This window comes from Dermacentor albipictus, unplaced genomic scaffold (genome assembly GCF_038994185.2).
Source record: "Dermacentor albipictus isolate Rhodes 1998 colony unplaced genomic scaffold, USDA_Dalb.pri_finalv2 scaffold_22, whole genome shotgun sequence".
NCBI lineage: Eukaryota > Metazoa > Arthropoda > Arachnida > Ixodida > Ixodidae > Dermacentor > Dermacentor albipictus.
In genome coordinates this window covers 5,922,353-5,935,567 of record NW_027225576.1, presented here as the reverse complement: position 1 = coordinate 5,935,567, position 13,215 = coordinate 5,922,353, and the positions used below count along the sequence as shown (strand labels likewise).

Here is a 13,215-nt window from a genome sequence, read left to right as displayed (position 1 = left end):
GATTTCAGAAGGAAAGGTAACTCACTAGAAAAATATTTATGCTTAGCAGATTCTACTGCGGAAGAGTAAGTTATCATAAAATCTTTGTATGCCTACCACGCGGAAGGCGTGCTATGTCGTTTAGCTGTGCGGTACAAACGTTTCTTTTTGTTTCTAAGATGCCGGAGGGATTTTGTAAACCAGGGGTTTGATTTATCATTTTTGACTGTTATTAGCGGGACGTACTGATTTGCTAGCGCACACAATTTGTCTCGGTAAGGTATCCAGTTGTCTTCGATGGGACGACTGTCGAAGGATGGTAGGAATGTGTCAGTGTAGAAGGTTTCGAGTTCGGCGTTAATTTTGCTGTAGTTGGCTTTACTGTAATCGCGAATTTTTTCGCTGTCGGTGCCGGAGAATGGTGGCGGAATGTTAAGGGAAACTTGAAGGAGTTTGTGATCACTAAAACCATCCATGTGTACTAGGGCACCTACTCTTTCAGGAGCCGTTGTAAGGATTAGGTCGAGGATATTTGAACCGCGTGTGGGTTGTTTCACTATTTGAAATAAGTTAAAATCTAAGGTTAGGTAGATAAATTCTGTGGACATGCGGCAGGGGGAAGACAACCGGTTCCAGTCTATTCTAGGAAAATTAGAGTCACCGAAAATGTAAATGGCGTCGGTGCGACAAATCTGGATAGCCTCAGTGATGCTACTGCGCAGTTCGTTCACAGATGAATGGCTACAGTCAGGAGGTCGGTAACAATTGCCGATGTGCAGAGTGGAAAACTTGGTTTTGCAGGCTACCCAGATAATTTCTGTGTTAGAGTGTGCATTGATTACGTATGACTGTAGAGTATTTTTTATTGCGAGAAGAACACCTCCGCCTCACCTATTTTTACGGTCATTTCGGTATATGTTAAAATTGTTACGATCAGGCAGAATTTCGCTATCGGTGATGTCAGGGTATAGCCACGTTTCGGTAAGGGCAAGTATGTCGCAGTCACTGTCGTCAAGGAAGGAACACACCAAATCGCGTTTCGGTAGTAGGCTGCGGGTATTACAAGATGATATCGATAATGAGCAAGTGGCTTGATGTGACTCAGCTTTATTCAGATCTTGCATGCACGTGTTAAACTTTAGCTATCTGCTAGCTAGATCAACTGAGTCAGTGTTGATATCATATATGTAGGTGTTTTTGTTCATATGCAGACGGTCGACTGATACTTTGAAAGGCTTGTTTTGGGCTTTGGTAAAGCCCACTAATTTTCGCCTTGCTTGTCGTGTCACTGAGGAAAAATCTTCGCTGATGGAAAAGGTCGTTCCTTTTAATTTTCGTGCTGAAGACAAAATCTGCTGCTTGTCTTTGAAGGTTAGGTTTGCGGTAATTGGTCTGTTCTTTCCTTCGGTGAACTTGCCGAGCTTGTGAACACGCTCAAATTGTGCACTAGTAGTCGTTATTTCTAATCGCTGAGAGCAAAAGCTTATTATTTTTTCGTCGGCCTTGGCCCATTCTTCATCCCCATTATCTACAATGCGAAAAAAGAGAAGATTTTATCGTCGCTGCCTGTTTTCAGCATCGTCGCAACGAGACGTAATTTCTGCCAACTGATGTGAAATCTTGAGCAGGCCGTCGTCAGTAGGACCTTCGGTGTTTCGGTGCAATGCAATCGTTGCCTCGAGGGCAGCGACTTTCGCGTTAAGTAACTTGATCTGATTTTTAGCCGTTTCTTGCTCGTCACTTACATTTTTCAGATGAGCTAACATTGTGGTATGATCAGCTACTAGTTTGTCGATGCTTTTTAGGGCCGAAGCAAAGGCATCAGCTTCCGCTTTACTCGTGGGGCCCGGGTTCGATTCAACATCGCCCGACAGCATAAGCAATATGTTTAGGACGTCAGAACACAGGCTGTACGGATTGCACAACAATCACCTCAATTCATCGTAAAACTCTGGTGGGCACGACACCGCAATAAGACAGGAATGACTGCACTTGGTACAGGAGGCACCCCTCATATAACTAACCTGTAACAGCAGTGGACGTAAGTCACCCATCCCAGATGCGGCGCCGTACCCAAAGCAGGCGGATGAAGGCTGGCGATTATATGTACAACAGCTGAAGCCACGTGTCGATGTCGAAGTTCCATGTTGCCAGATTGAAGCGCCGATTTCATCCACGTTTGGCCTCAGAAGGGTTGCAGTAGGCCAGGGAAGAGGCAGGCGATCAGGGTCGGTCAGCTCGCAGGATCCGGGGATCGAGGAGCAAACGGTCCAGGTGACCGCAGCCTGTAACAGCAGCGGACGTAAGTCACCCATCCCAGATGCGGCGCCGTACCCAAAGCAGGCGGATGAAGGCTGGCGATTATATGTACAACAGCTGAAGCCACGTGTCGATGTCGAAGTTCCATGTTGCCAGATTGAAGCGCCGATTTCATCCACGTTTGGCCTCAGAAGGGTTGCAGTAGGCCAGGGAAGAGGCAGGCGATCAGGGTCGGTCAGCTCGCAGGATCCGGGGACCCAGGAGCAAACGGCCCAGGTGACCGCAGCCTGTAACAGCAGCGGACGTAAGTCACCCATCCCAGATGCGGCGCCGTACCCAAAGCAGGCGGATGAAGGCTGGCGATTATATCTACAACAGCTGAAGCCACGTGTCGATGTCGAAGTTCCATGTTGCCAGATTGAAGCGCCGATTTCATCCAAGTTTGGCCTCAGAAGGGTTGCAGTAGGCCAGGGAAGAGGCAGGCGATCAGGGCTGGTCAGCTCGCAGGATCCGGGGACCCAGGAGCTATTGGAGTTATTGTTGTTATTGTTGTGTTCGAGTTATTGTTGTGAAAATATCGTAAAATGTGCGATGCGAATAACTGTTGGCAATGAGACAATGCTAGATATTTGTTGCACAAATAGTGTGGAAAAGAATTAAAAAATTAAATTATGGAGTTTTACGTGCCAAAACCACTTTCTGATTATGAGGCACGCCGTAGTGGAGGACTCCGGAAATTTCGACCGCCTGGGGTTCTTTAACGTGCACCTAAATCTAAGCACACGGTTGTTTTCGCATTTCGCCCCCATAGAAATGCGGCCGCCGTGGCCGGGATTCGATCCCGCGACCTCGTGCTCAGCAGCCCAACACCATAGCCACTGAGCAACCACGGCGGGTAGTGTGGTAAAGAATGTAACCTCTGGGACACTATCTGTCGATGTTAGTGATCATTAGACTGTCTTTTGTATCTTAGGAAAACCAATAAGGAAGAAAAATTCTGATCAATGCCATAAATTTAGAAGAATAGATTATTCTCAAATAGATGTGTTCAAGCAGATCATGCTTGATCGAGACTGGCCCGAATTCCTGAACGAACACTGCCTGTTTTTCAAGATTTTACGAAAAGATACTGGACGTATACCACCAAGCTTTCCCAGTAGTTATATAGAAAAAAAGAAAAAAAAGGTTAGGAAACCATGGATGACGCCTTCAATTGATAAACAAATACAAGACACGTACAAGACGTTTCAATAGTTCTTGAGACTGAAAGATAGCTATACATTCAATGAATCTAAAAGGTATCGCAATAAACTAAGCAAGGAAATCAGAAAGTAAAAGACAACCTTTACAGCAATAAATTTGATGGCATTGATGATTCCAGTAAACTGTGGAATATCTATAATGAAATATATCATTCAAAGCCCACTCACTTAATCCTCGATGAAATTAAATTTGCCGGCAAAGCTATCACACGTCGAGACCATTCGAACAAATTTAATCAACATTTTCTAACTTGCGGCACGAAATTAAATAATACGATAAAAATTGACCCAAGCAGTTATACAAACACAAATTGTTCTGATACCTTATGCCTGATGCCTACTAGCGAATTCGAAATAATTAGCATAATTGAATTTATTAATAGTAAAACTGCATCTCGTCCTGACGAGATTAAGTCTGATCCGGTCAAAACTGTAGCGTCAACGATTTCAATTCCACTGGCACACATTTGTAACTGCATTCTAAAAGACTGATATTTTCCCGTTGAAATAAAAGCAGCATGCGTAACTCCTGTACACAAAGGTGTAAAGAAAAATTACTTAGGAAACTATCGTCCTATCTCCATTCTGAATGTACTCTCGAAAGTAATTGAACGCGTTATATTTAGAAGAATAACTTACTTTCCAGGAAAAGACAAATTGATAGTACCCCAGCAGTGTGGATATCAAAAAAAAAACACGTCCACTGAGCTAGCTCTACTAGGCATTAAAGAAAAATCAGTTGAGAATGTTGAAAACAAACAGTTTACGGTGGGAATATTTTTACATAATAAGAAAGCGTTTGGCTCAGTTACCCACTCTACAATATTAAATAAGCTACCTTATTATGGCTTAACGGGCCAGGCTTATCCGTTAATCAAAAGTTACTAGAAAATCGCAAACAGTAGTGACATTAAACAGCTGTTCTTCAGATCACAACATAATCGCAACGGGAGTACCACAAGGCTCGATATTCGGTCCCCTTTTATATCTTTTATATGTGAATGGCATCTGCAACATACCCATACTGAGGAAACAGTACTTTCCGCCGACGATACACATGTATTTTTTCATAGTAAAAATTTGCAACAGGCCGAATTAAAAGCTAATATATGGCTAACAGAAATATCACTATGGTTAGATGCAAATCAGTTACAGCTAAATACAAGTAAAACGAAATATGTCATCTTCAGAGCTCGAAACTCGCATATAAACAATCGTTCCAAGACACAGTGCTTGAAAAGACAAGCAGTATAAAGTTCGTAGGTGTATTTTTTTCATGAATACTTATCGTGGGATGACCACAGATCCCACCTTCAAAGTAAGCGAACAATTGGCGCACTATGGAAAATAGGTTCTGTAATTTCAAACACATTAAAACCGGTTATATATGATGCATTAACTCAGTCTCATCTGCAATACTGTTTACTGATATAGGGCTCTAGAACGACGACAAACTTAAATAAACTAGAGATTTTACAAAACAGAGCTGTTCGTGCTCTTGAACGCGTCTGCTTCAATTATACCACATCTCAATATAAACTGAGGCATAAACCAAATCCTATTTATACAGTGTAGCTCTCACTTTACATGTTCATGCAAATTAAAGAAAAGTGGGCAAATTTTGAGTCTGTCTATCTTCAAACGACCACAGCCCGCAACTTTCGTGTGATTAACTATATACTACCTAAGATTAAAACTAATTATGGGATGCAAAGCTTGAGGTATAAAATTTCAAATGTCCAAAATGACAACAATATTCCCCCTAATAAAGCAATCATCTTCAATAAAATTGTATAAAAAAATATATGTAACAGAACATAGCTTGTTGGTGTGATGTGCGGTTTTCTTGCGAATTCTATGTTTATACCGAGTGCGTTCTAAATGCTTATTCATGCCAGTTTGAGCCCAATGAATACTGTGCAGTTTTAATACGTAAGGCAGTAAATAAGTATGTCTGTTTTTGTTTCCTGATGCCTGTTTGTTATCGTATACATACTGTTGCAAACTGTGACATTAGCAACTGGAATGGCAGCACTATAAATACGGTTAATTACGTTTTTTTTTATTATTCGCCCTATCCGTGTTGCAAATGCTGTTTTTATGGCTGCACATCATGTGCTTGTTTTTCTTAGCGTGTAGTGCATAAGTCTTTCTCGGTCTTGCCTCATGAGTTCCTTGTTCAAATCCCCCGCGCACTTCTTTTGCTTTTCTCCTTGTTCTTACGCTGTCCTGACTGCTTCGCTGAAGCGCAGATTGTACAAGGGTGAGGGCCTCAGTCAGGCGCATGCTAGCGCCTTTTGTCCTGACCCTTCTGGTTTTCTCAGCAAACTTGGAGAATTTGTGAATAAAAAAAATATATATAGAGGCTCCTGGTGAAATTTCGAACTATACAAACAAGACAGCGTGAAACTCAACGAAACACGCCAATGAAAGCACATAAATCATGACATATATAAACATTTGAGAAATGCCCGATGCAGAACTTTGAAACACATACAACGTACACGCGACACAAAAGAAGCAATGCTGCCAGTACATATATTTGGAAAGCATATTTACCACCAGGGAACAAGGACAGAAGGGAGACGACACCACAATGCGCCCTTCAACCGTCTTTGTTCACTAGCGCTAAATACGCTGTCCAAGTCAGTTTACCAACACGCCCGAGAAATGGCAATGCCAGTACATATAGCCACGATACTGTGTGCCTCGAAACACACTAGCGAGCCGCTGCTATGCCTTCAGAATTACGACTCACATGCTCGCTCATAGGAGAGATGCGTCCCTGAAATTAACATATCTTAATCAACCTAAAACTGTTAATTCCGAATAGGGAGAAAAAAGTTAATGGTATAATTTTGCAAAATTAGCACGTCATTTTGTGTGTGCTGAAGCGACTTTGCACACTGCCGGCGTTCCCGGCGACAAAGTAGTGCGTTAGTTACAGTAAGCAACAAAAATTTAAGTGCATGTGCTTCATGGCAAAATCAACCTTGTGCGAAATAGTGGTAACGTAGCAAGAATTTATTACATGTGAGCATGACCAGCAGCAGCCAACGTAACACCGAAAAGTGCGTAGTCATGTATTTTTAGACCGCACTACTTGCTCAGCGTGCAAGCAATGTCTCTGGTTTCTGAAAAGGAGCTACATCGCTGCTCTGTCGAGCGAATGCTCACACTTGGAGCCAGCAGGCATGCTTCTAGATCAGTGTCTGGGATAGAGCATAATGTTAATGCAATACTGGAAGCAACGACGTGATCAAAACAGAAGTGCGCGATGGCAATTCGATTCCAATCGTTCACTAAGAAGCTCTATTTACAGAACGCGTACTTATGCCCTACCGTTTTTCTTAGGCGAGGGTATCCGTACACAGACGCATAAAAACTTGCTTACACTCCGGTTTTTCTCATTGGCAACACAGCACCACAACAAACTTGGAGTATGCCATCCATGTGCGACTAGCACGGACGTCGTCGTTCGAACAGTGGCCACTGTTGCCATTGCTACGTGGTCCTTTCAAACATTACACCAGACGTTGCCAGTGTGTACTCACATGGACATAAGAGCCGCGTTTCACTTACTGAAAAACACAAGCCACGGTCACGCAGCACGTCACAGTCAGAAACGCGTGCCGACATCACGAGTAAGTGAGCAGCTTCCAGGTATACCTAATCCTTTTTTTCCGCACTTGAAAACGTTGCTCTTGCATTCATCGTTGTCAGCAATGTAGTGACCGCTAACGTATACGAAGCTGAGATACAGTGAGCCTCAGTCATGCCTATAACACTTTCCAGAAGGAAATACGGGGCACAAATTGAGGAAAAGCTGCCACGGAACGCCACTCCACAGATGTAAACAAACCACCAGCCAAACCGACTCCACCAAACGCGGCCATTCGCTGGTGCGGCGCACCTCCTCATGGGAAGCGCCACGTGACAGCCTGTTTCGGCGGGGGAGATTTTTAAGCTCTTTGTGCGATGTTTTCACAGGAGAACAAGATTTTGGAGCGGAGTAAAATCGCGTCACGTAACTTCAATCCTCCCAAAGCGAGCCAACGGAGTGAAATGAGAGAATGGCACTGTATTGCTCTCATACGTCGCAGTAAATATTCAAAAATGGGGAGGTTTTAGGGAACGTCACCTGTTGAAAATTCCCAGGTGGTTTATTTTGGTTTACATCTGTAGGTAACATAGCATCGTATCTGTACAATACTTGAGCCATGAGTTTCACAAGATGATGAAGCCCGGCTGCTGGAGCAGTGGAGGTAGAGAACATCTGTTGAGGATGTGTCGTTGCCCATGTTCACGGGGAGAGCTGTAATGAGCGCGTTGCCGTAGCAACGCGGATAAAAAGTGCACCCCTGGAATCTCAGGCAGTCTTCAGATGCTCGGCCATCCGGCGGATCGCAAACGCTTGCGCGTCGCCGTCAATAAATACCCAACATGCGCATGAAACAAATCTGCAGGAAGTCAACAGAACGCCGATACAATAGCCAGTGTCATATCGAAGTCACTCAACTTTCGAATTTTCGAATCCCCTACGTGTTATCGTGTTCAGTCATACAAAACGCAAACACAATGAGCGTGCTCCAAGGGGGAGTGCCAGGTCTCTCTAGAATAGACGTGTTCTCATGATGCACTAAAATATTTGTTTCATTTACACGTTGGATGACAGTCGCCCTTCTTGTAATTAGGTGGTTTCTTTACGGAAAATTCAATACACAAGTAGAAAATGCCATGTGCAGTTGTTAATGAGTTCGAAAAACCCATAAAAATCTGTTTAAGTACCAAATTTGTACTCGACACTACAGAACATCACGTAACATGGAAGGTAATATACGGATTAATATCGTTACATGTTTCAACAGTCATCTTTTTTTTCATTGAAAGCTGCTATGCGTTTGACCTGATCAGCGACAAATGGCCTATCCGCGCCTTTATCCTAATTCGGCATGCTTCTGTTCACAACTTATTGAATTTGAGCCTAACTGGAGTGGTACCTCTACATTGTAGGGATATACTACATTCGTCATTTAGTTAGGAAACGTCATGTGAAAGTTATGACTACAAAGAGTTTCCATAATTACATTTTAATGAAAACACGCCAATTTCAGAGTGTTTCACACATTCTCTGTTATCTTCTGTCTTTATTTTTTTGATACGTTCTTATCACCATGTAATTAAAATAATATTTTCTGGGACGTATCTTCGCTGAAATCTAGTGTCATTGATGTCACAAATCTGACCGCCTACAAATCCCATTCAGTTTTCCAATGTGACGGCTACAGCCGTCACTACCGTGTGAGAGTATTTTTGTGCTTATAGTGTTGAATTTGAGCTGCTCATACAAGCAGCTTCGATAACATGATTTTATTGAAAAGGGCATTATTACACGAAGGGACACAGAAAATGTGTTACCAAATAGCGTCACGTCGACGTAGTCTTCTGTGCGGATGAGGAGAGCGTAGCCTTAGATGAACCATGGTGGTCAAAACTTGTTTTCCTGTTATAAGGCCATACACGATACACAATGTGACCCAGCCAGAACTCCCTTGCAGTTTTCTCGTAAGCTATCTGCAATAGAAGAAAGACACGTATGAAGATTTGAGAGCTACAAATTCAAAGACGTGACCACGGCGTCTACAATTTAAGGTCATGGCTGAATATTGAGAATTGCCCTCGCAAATGCCGTAGCTATTTTCAAAGTAAGTAAAGACACTGAACAAAGCATTGCACATTAATTAAGCGCAACCATGCCGCATATATGTGTCACGATGCTCATGAAGGCATTATAATAACACGTTTGCATTATTTTACAGGGCTACATGAACATAAAATGAAGACGTTAATATCCCCACTGCAGTGCTACATAAAAGCAGAGCTGTTAATTTAGAATGTCGCGTCATGATTAGTCGATAGTGTGGAAAGATTTCTCTATTTGTAAATAATCAGAAGGGCTCTAATTGAAGCCAGTACAGTATAGGTTGCTGAATGTCAAATATACGAGGAAATGGTGGGGCATAACTCACGTGAAATATGAATATCACGAGACCCTGCAGAGAGCTGGTTATGACAAATAGATACTCGAAAAGGCGGCCCCACTCCTTTGATGCCACTTCTATAAGGCTCAGGTATGCGAAAATCCATGTCAGTCCTGTAAAAAAAAATAATAATTGACTGTGTGAACATGCGACAAGAGTGGATGTAAGTCACCAGGCAAAACAACCCCCCTTTTGCGAAAGCGGATATGTATACATCGAGAAAAAAAATTTCGACGTCAGATGCGATGAAGTCGGGCTATCAGAAATGGGCTACGCAACAGATTATGAAAGCGGCAGTTTAATCAGCCCAGTCGCTTTATTAGGTTCTAATGAACGTATGAGTCAAATATTGCACCTGCAAGCATAACTGCAAGCAATAGCTAAGATGATTAGGTGTTTGGTCCGTGACTGAGGAAGTTCACATTGTTATCAGCCGTCTTATAGCCTTTTTAGTAGTAGTTTTATACATGGGCAATGGATATTGTACGGGAATATATTGCATACATATAGAGGTCAAGCCTGAAAGGAGGCCTCTAGTCAGGATAAAAATGAAACAAGGATGGGTCACGTGATAAAAAACACACGTAGAAGGAAATTGGATGGGAAAAGAAGAAAGGATGAAAGAAGCATACCCAAAGAAACAAATATAAGAATAAAGCAAACATGAAAAGATGCAGTCAGCATGGCTATGAAATAATGTAAAAGAAACCAATGTCGCTAATCTTCTTGGTGATATGTTGTTTCGTATTCCCGTATTATGTGCTTGAATCTCTGCCGCCAGCACCTACACCAGTGAAGTCCAATTAATAACGTGGCACTGAGAGAGGATGACTTCAGCGACTTCGGATGAGCAGTCGCATCAGCTATCGCTGAGCAGTTCCTGGTGTGTGTATACAGTGATGCAGGACAAGAGGGCAAAGAAGGAAGGAGGCGACTTCGCGTGCTGTAACTGCAGGGAGGGCGGCGGTTTCGGCGTATGGTCGACTGCGACGATCGCCTGTTGGTTAGCGGCACACGCCACAGAAAGCGGCCCATAGCGGCCAATGTCGACGCGCTCAAACGGCCGCTACCAGGGCAACGTAGAGGCTGCAGACCACGGAGAGACGGTGAGGCGAAACATTTTGACGGTTTTCAGATTTTTGATTTGGTTCAGCAGATTGCATGAAATATTACAGTTTGCATACACCATAGGAAGTCCCACGTTTCAAAAACCGTAGGTGGCACTTTCAATAGAGGAACGAACGAACAAACTTGATGATTGTAGCTGAACGTCTCTCGTCACCACCAAATCCGTTGCTAAGCTTTCAAAACGCCAGACTACGGACACCGTATATCACTGCGGCAGGACGTGCAGATTTCGACACCTAAACTGCGAGCTATTACTATAGTAACCACTGTCAGCGTTCTTAGAAATAACTGCGTCGCTCATAGAGGCTCATCGCGAATTGCTAAATAAGAGGTTTGAAGATGCAGTACACAATTTGTCAGTTTTGTGAGCAAACATTTCAGAGAAAGTCTAGGATTAGGGCAACCAAGTGGTCTTTGCGTTGGTCGGAAACGGTGGTATTAAAATAGACTGACGAAATGATGGACTGAGACGTCGGTCAACTGAGAGCGTGACAAAGCGTCGCCGTCAGAGTGCTGTTGTGCACGTCGCTAGCAGCTCCACGCAACCACGCCCGTCAGTTATGCTGAAGTCGCCACTGCAGGCGCTAACCGCTCCCTGCAACTGCAACCCCCAGTTACGTCGAGCCCATGCCCGAGAGACAATGTCGTACCTTCCGCTGGCAATCATGCATGATCACCATTCCTCGTCTTCAAAAAAAAACAAACAAAAAATGTGTCTACGTTCTAAATAGTTATGCCGAGCCCGTGTACAGTGACAAGACATGTTATGCGAAGCACTTCGCGGGTAACTGGCTCTCCAGCATTGTTTGGGGTTCCGCAAAGCGGGACCACCTTGACCAAAGTGTTTGTGTGTATTGCAAGCGGTTGTGTGTATGACGACGTCAGCAAGACGATGAACACGGTAACGATGAAATTGTATGACAGCGAAATCATGATTTTTACCACGGCCATTTGGCGCAAGTTAAAGACATTCCAATTGTTGGGTTCTACACAGTTACTGGATGGACGTAATCGAGAGAAACAGAGATTGTGACGTCAGCTGTGCCTAAATTTTATGCGCTCGTATTTACCTATATCTACACGTATGTCATGTGGTCGCTGTTAAAAGAATGATGAAATTTGTACCCCGGCGAAGAAACGCTATAGCCTATGCGAGCTGGCACGATCATGAAGCCCGTGCAACCTCGAACAGCTTTTACGTGGCGTGATCTGCTATGAGGAAAATACTACTGAATGTGGGCCGATCCCGTAGGCGGAGGTAATTTAGCACAGTGTCTCAAAGCGCTTGCTGCGACTAGGGAAGAAAGCGAGGAAGTGGCACGTGACACTCAGGCTAAAGTTGTCCTGGTGCTAGCCGGCTCTGTCACCACAAAATCGTGTCTCTGACCGTCGCCTAATGGTTAAAGCATCGGTTAATGTGCTGGAACATCGAAGTTCAATCCCACTCTCCAACACGTATTTCTTTTAATTGAAGACGCCCTGAAACATGGCGAGACACAAACCTCCCTACCTACCTACATGCTGCCCCAAAGCGCCTGGAATGAGGCAAACCATTTTTCAGAATAAATATAAATTTTAGAGAATCAGTATATTTCAGCGATTACTGGGGCGCTGAACTCATTTACAGCATGAGAAGAAGGCTCGCACAACCAACACTGCTATTTCCTGACCAACAACTCTGCGATGCACACAGCATTGCCCTTGTCCGCAGCAACATTGTCTGTTGTGAATTCAAACTACGCACGTTGACAGCACCTATCTCAGAGCCTTGTGGGATGCAAAGGCTTTCAGAAATTGCCAAACGCACATTAGTTAGTTAGTGGTTAGTGCAGTGGTTAGTGCTTGCAGCAGAATGCCACGGGGGAACGAATTGGAATTCCGGTGGCGGTAGGGGCACATTTTTGTTTTACGTCTACAAACGCTTTTTAGTTACCCTCAGGGCGTTTGGCAACCTTCATTCGTAAGAGAGACTGTGTTAAGTAACGAAACCATTATTATCATGCACTATTTTATTAGTAGGTCTGCGCTTCAGGGTACCTAGGAGTCGATCAGATATACAAGTATTATTATGCTATTTCTTTCATTACGCAGAGCAGAGATGCGCTTCCTGGCACTGCACTGTCCACCAAAATAGTGTTCTTCAGTTAACCAGCTTCCTGGGCCATTGTTTACATGCAGTTGCATGGGCTCTTCATGGGACTCTTAAGTGTTGGCCCAGTGGGCTGGATCCTTACCAGCTACATACATGGTGAGCGAAATTCAGAAAGAAAAAAATGCAACAGATCCAAAGTGTCCTGTTGGAATTTACACAAAACGAAGCTTAAGAGGCACTGTTCACGTGCCTTTGCATTTTGCTCAAGTATTCCCCGAACGAGGATCTCTGCTATGCAGTGCACCTTTGAAAGCAGCCTTTGTAGTGCACCTTTGAAAGAGTTATAGGGGTTGAAAGAGGCAAGCTCGCTTTCTGCGCCATTTGTTTGGGGCACCCGACCTCCCGTTATAGGCACAGATGCGTCCGTCCACGCGGTTGCCACACGGCACAACGC

The 13,215-nt window shown here is 43.8% G+C and overlaps 1 protein-coding gene across 3 annotated transcripts in view; it reads right to left on the bottom strand.

Annotated features, from left to right (window-relative positions):
* Positions 1–7,681: 7,681 nt before the first annotated feature.
* Positions 7,682–13,215, bottom strand: part of LOC139052362 (adhesion G-protein coupled receptor G6-like) — a 34,869-nt gene continuing 29,335 nt past the window's right edge. Inside the window, exons 9-11 of one of the 3 annotated variants that reach the window (XM_070529455.1) lie at positions 9,530–9,654; positions 8,919–9,074; positions 7,682–7,815 (exon numbers count right to left, since the gene is read on the bottom strand). In XM_070529455.1, coding sequence (XP_070385556.1) covers positions 8,928–9,074; positions 9,530–9,654 — 272 coding nt within the window. In that variant the 3' untranslated portion in view covers positions 7,682–7,815; positions 8,919–8,927. Of the gene's footprint in view, positions 7,816–7,944; positions 7,961–8,851; positions 9,075–9,529; positions 9,655–13,215 lie in introns of those variants that run through there. The other 2 variants (XM_070529456.1, XM_070529454.1) reach the window with 2 other exon arrangements.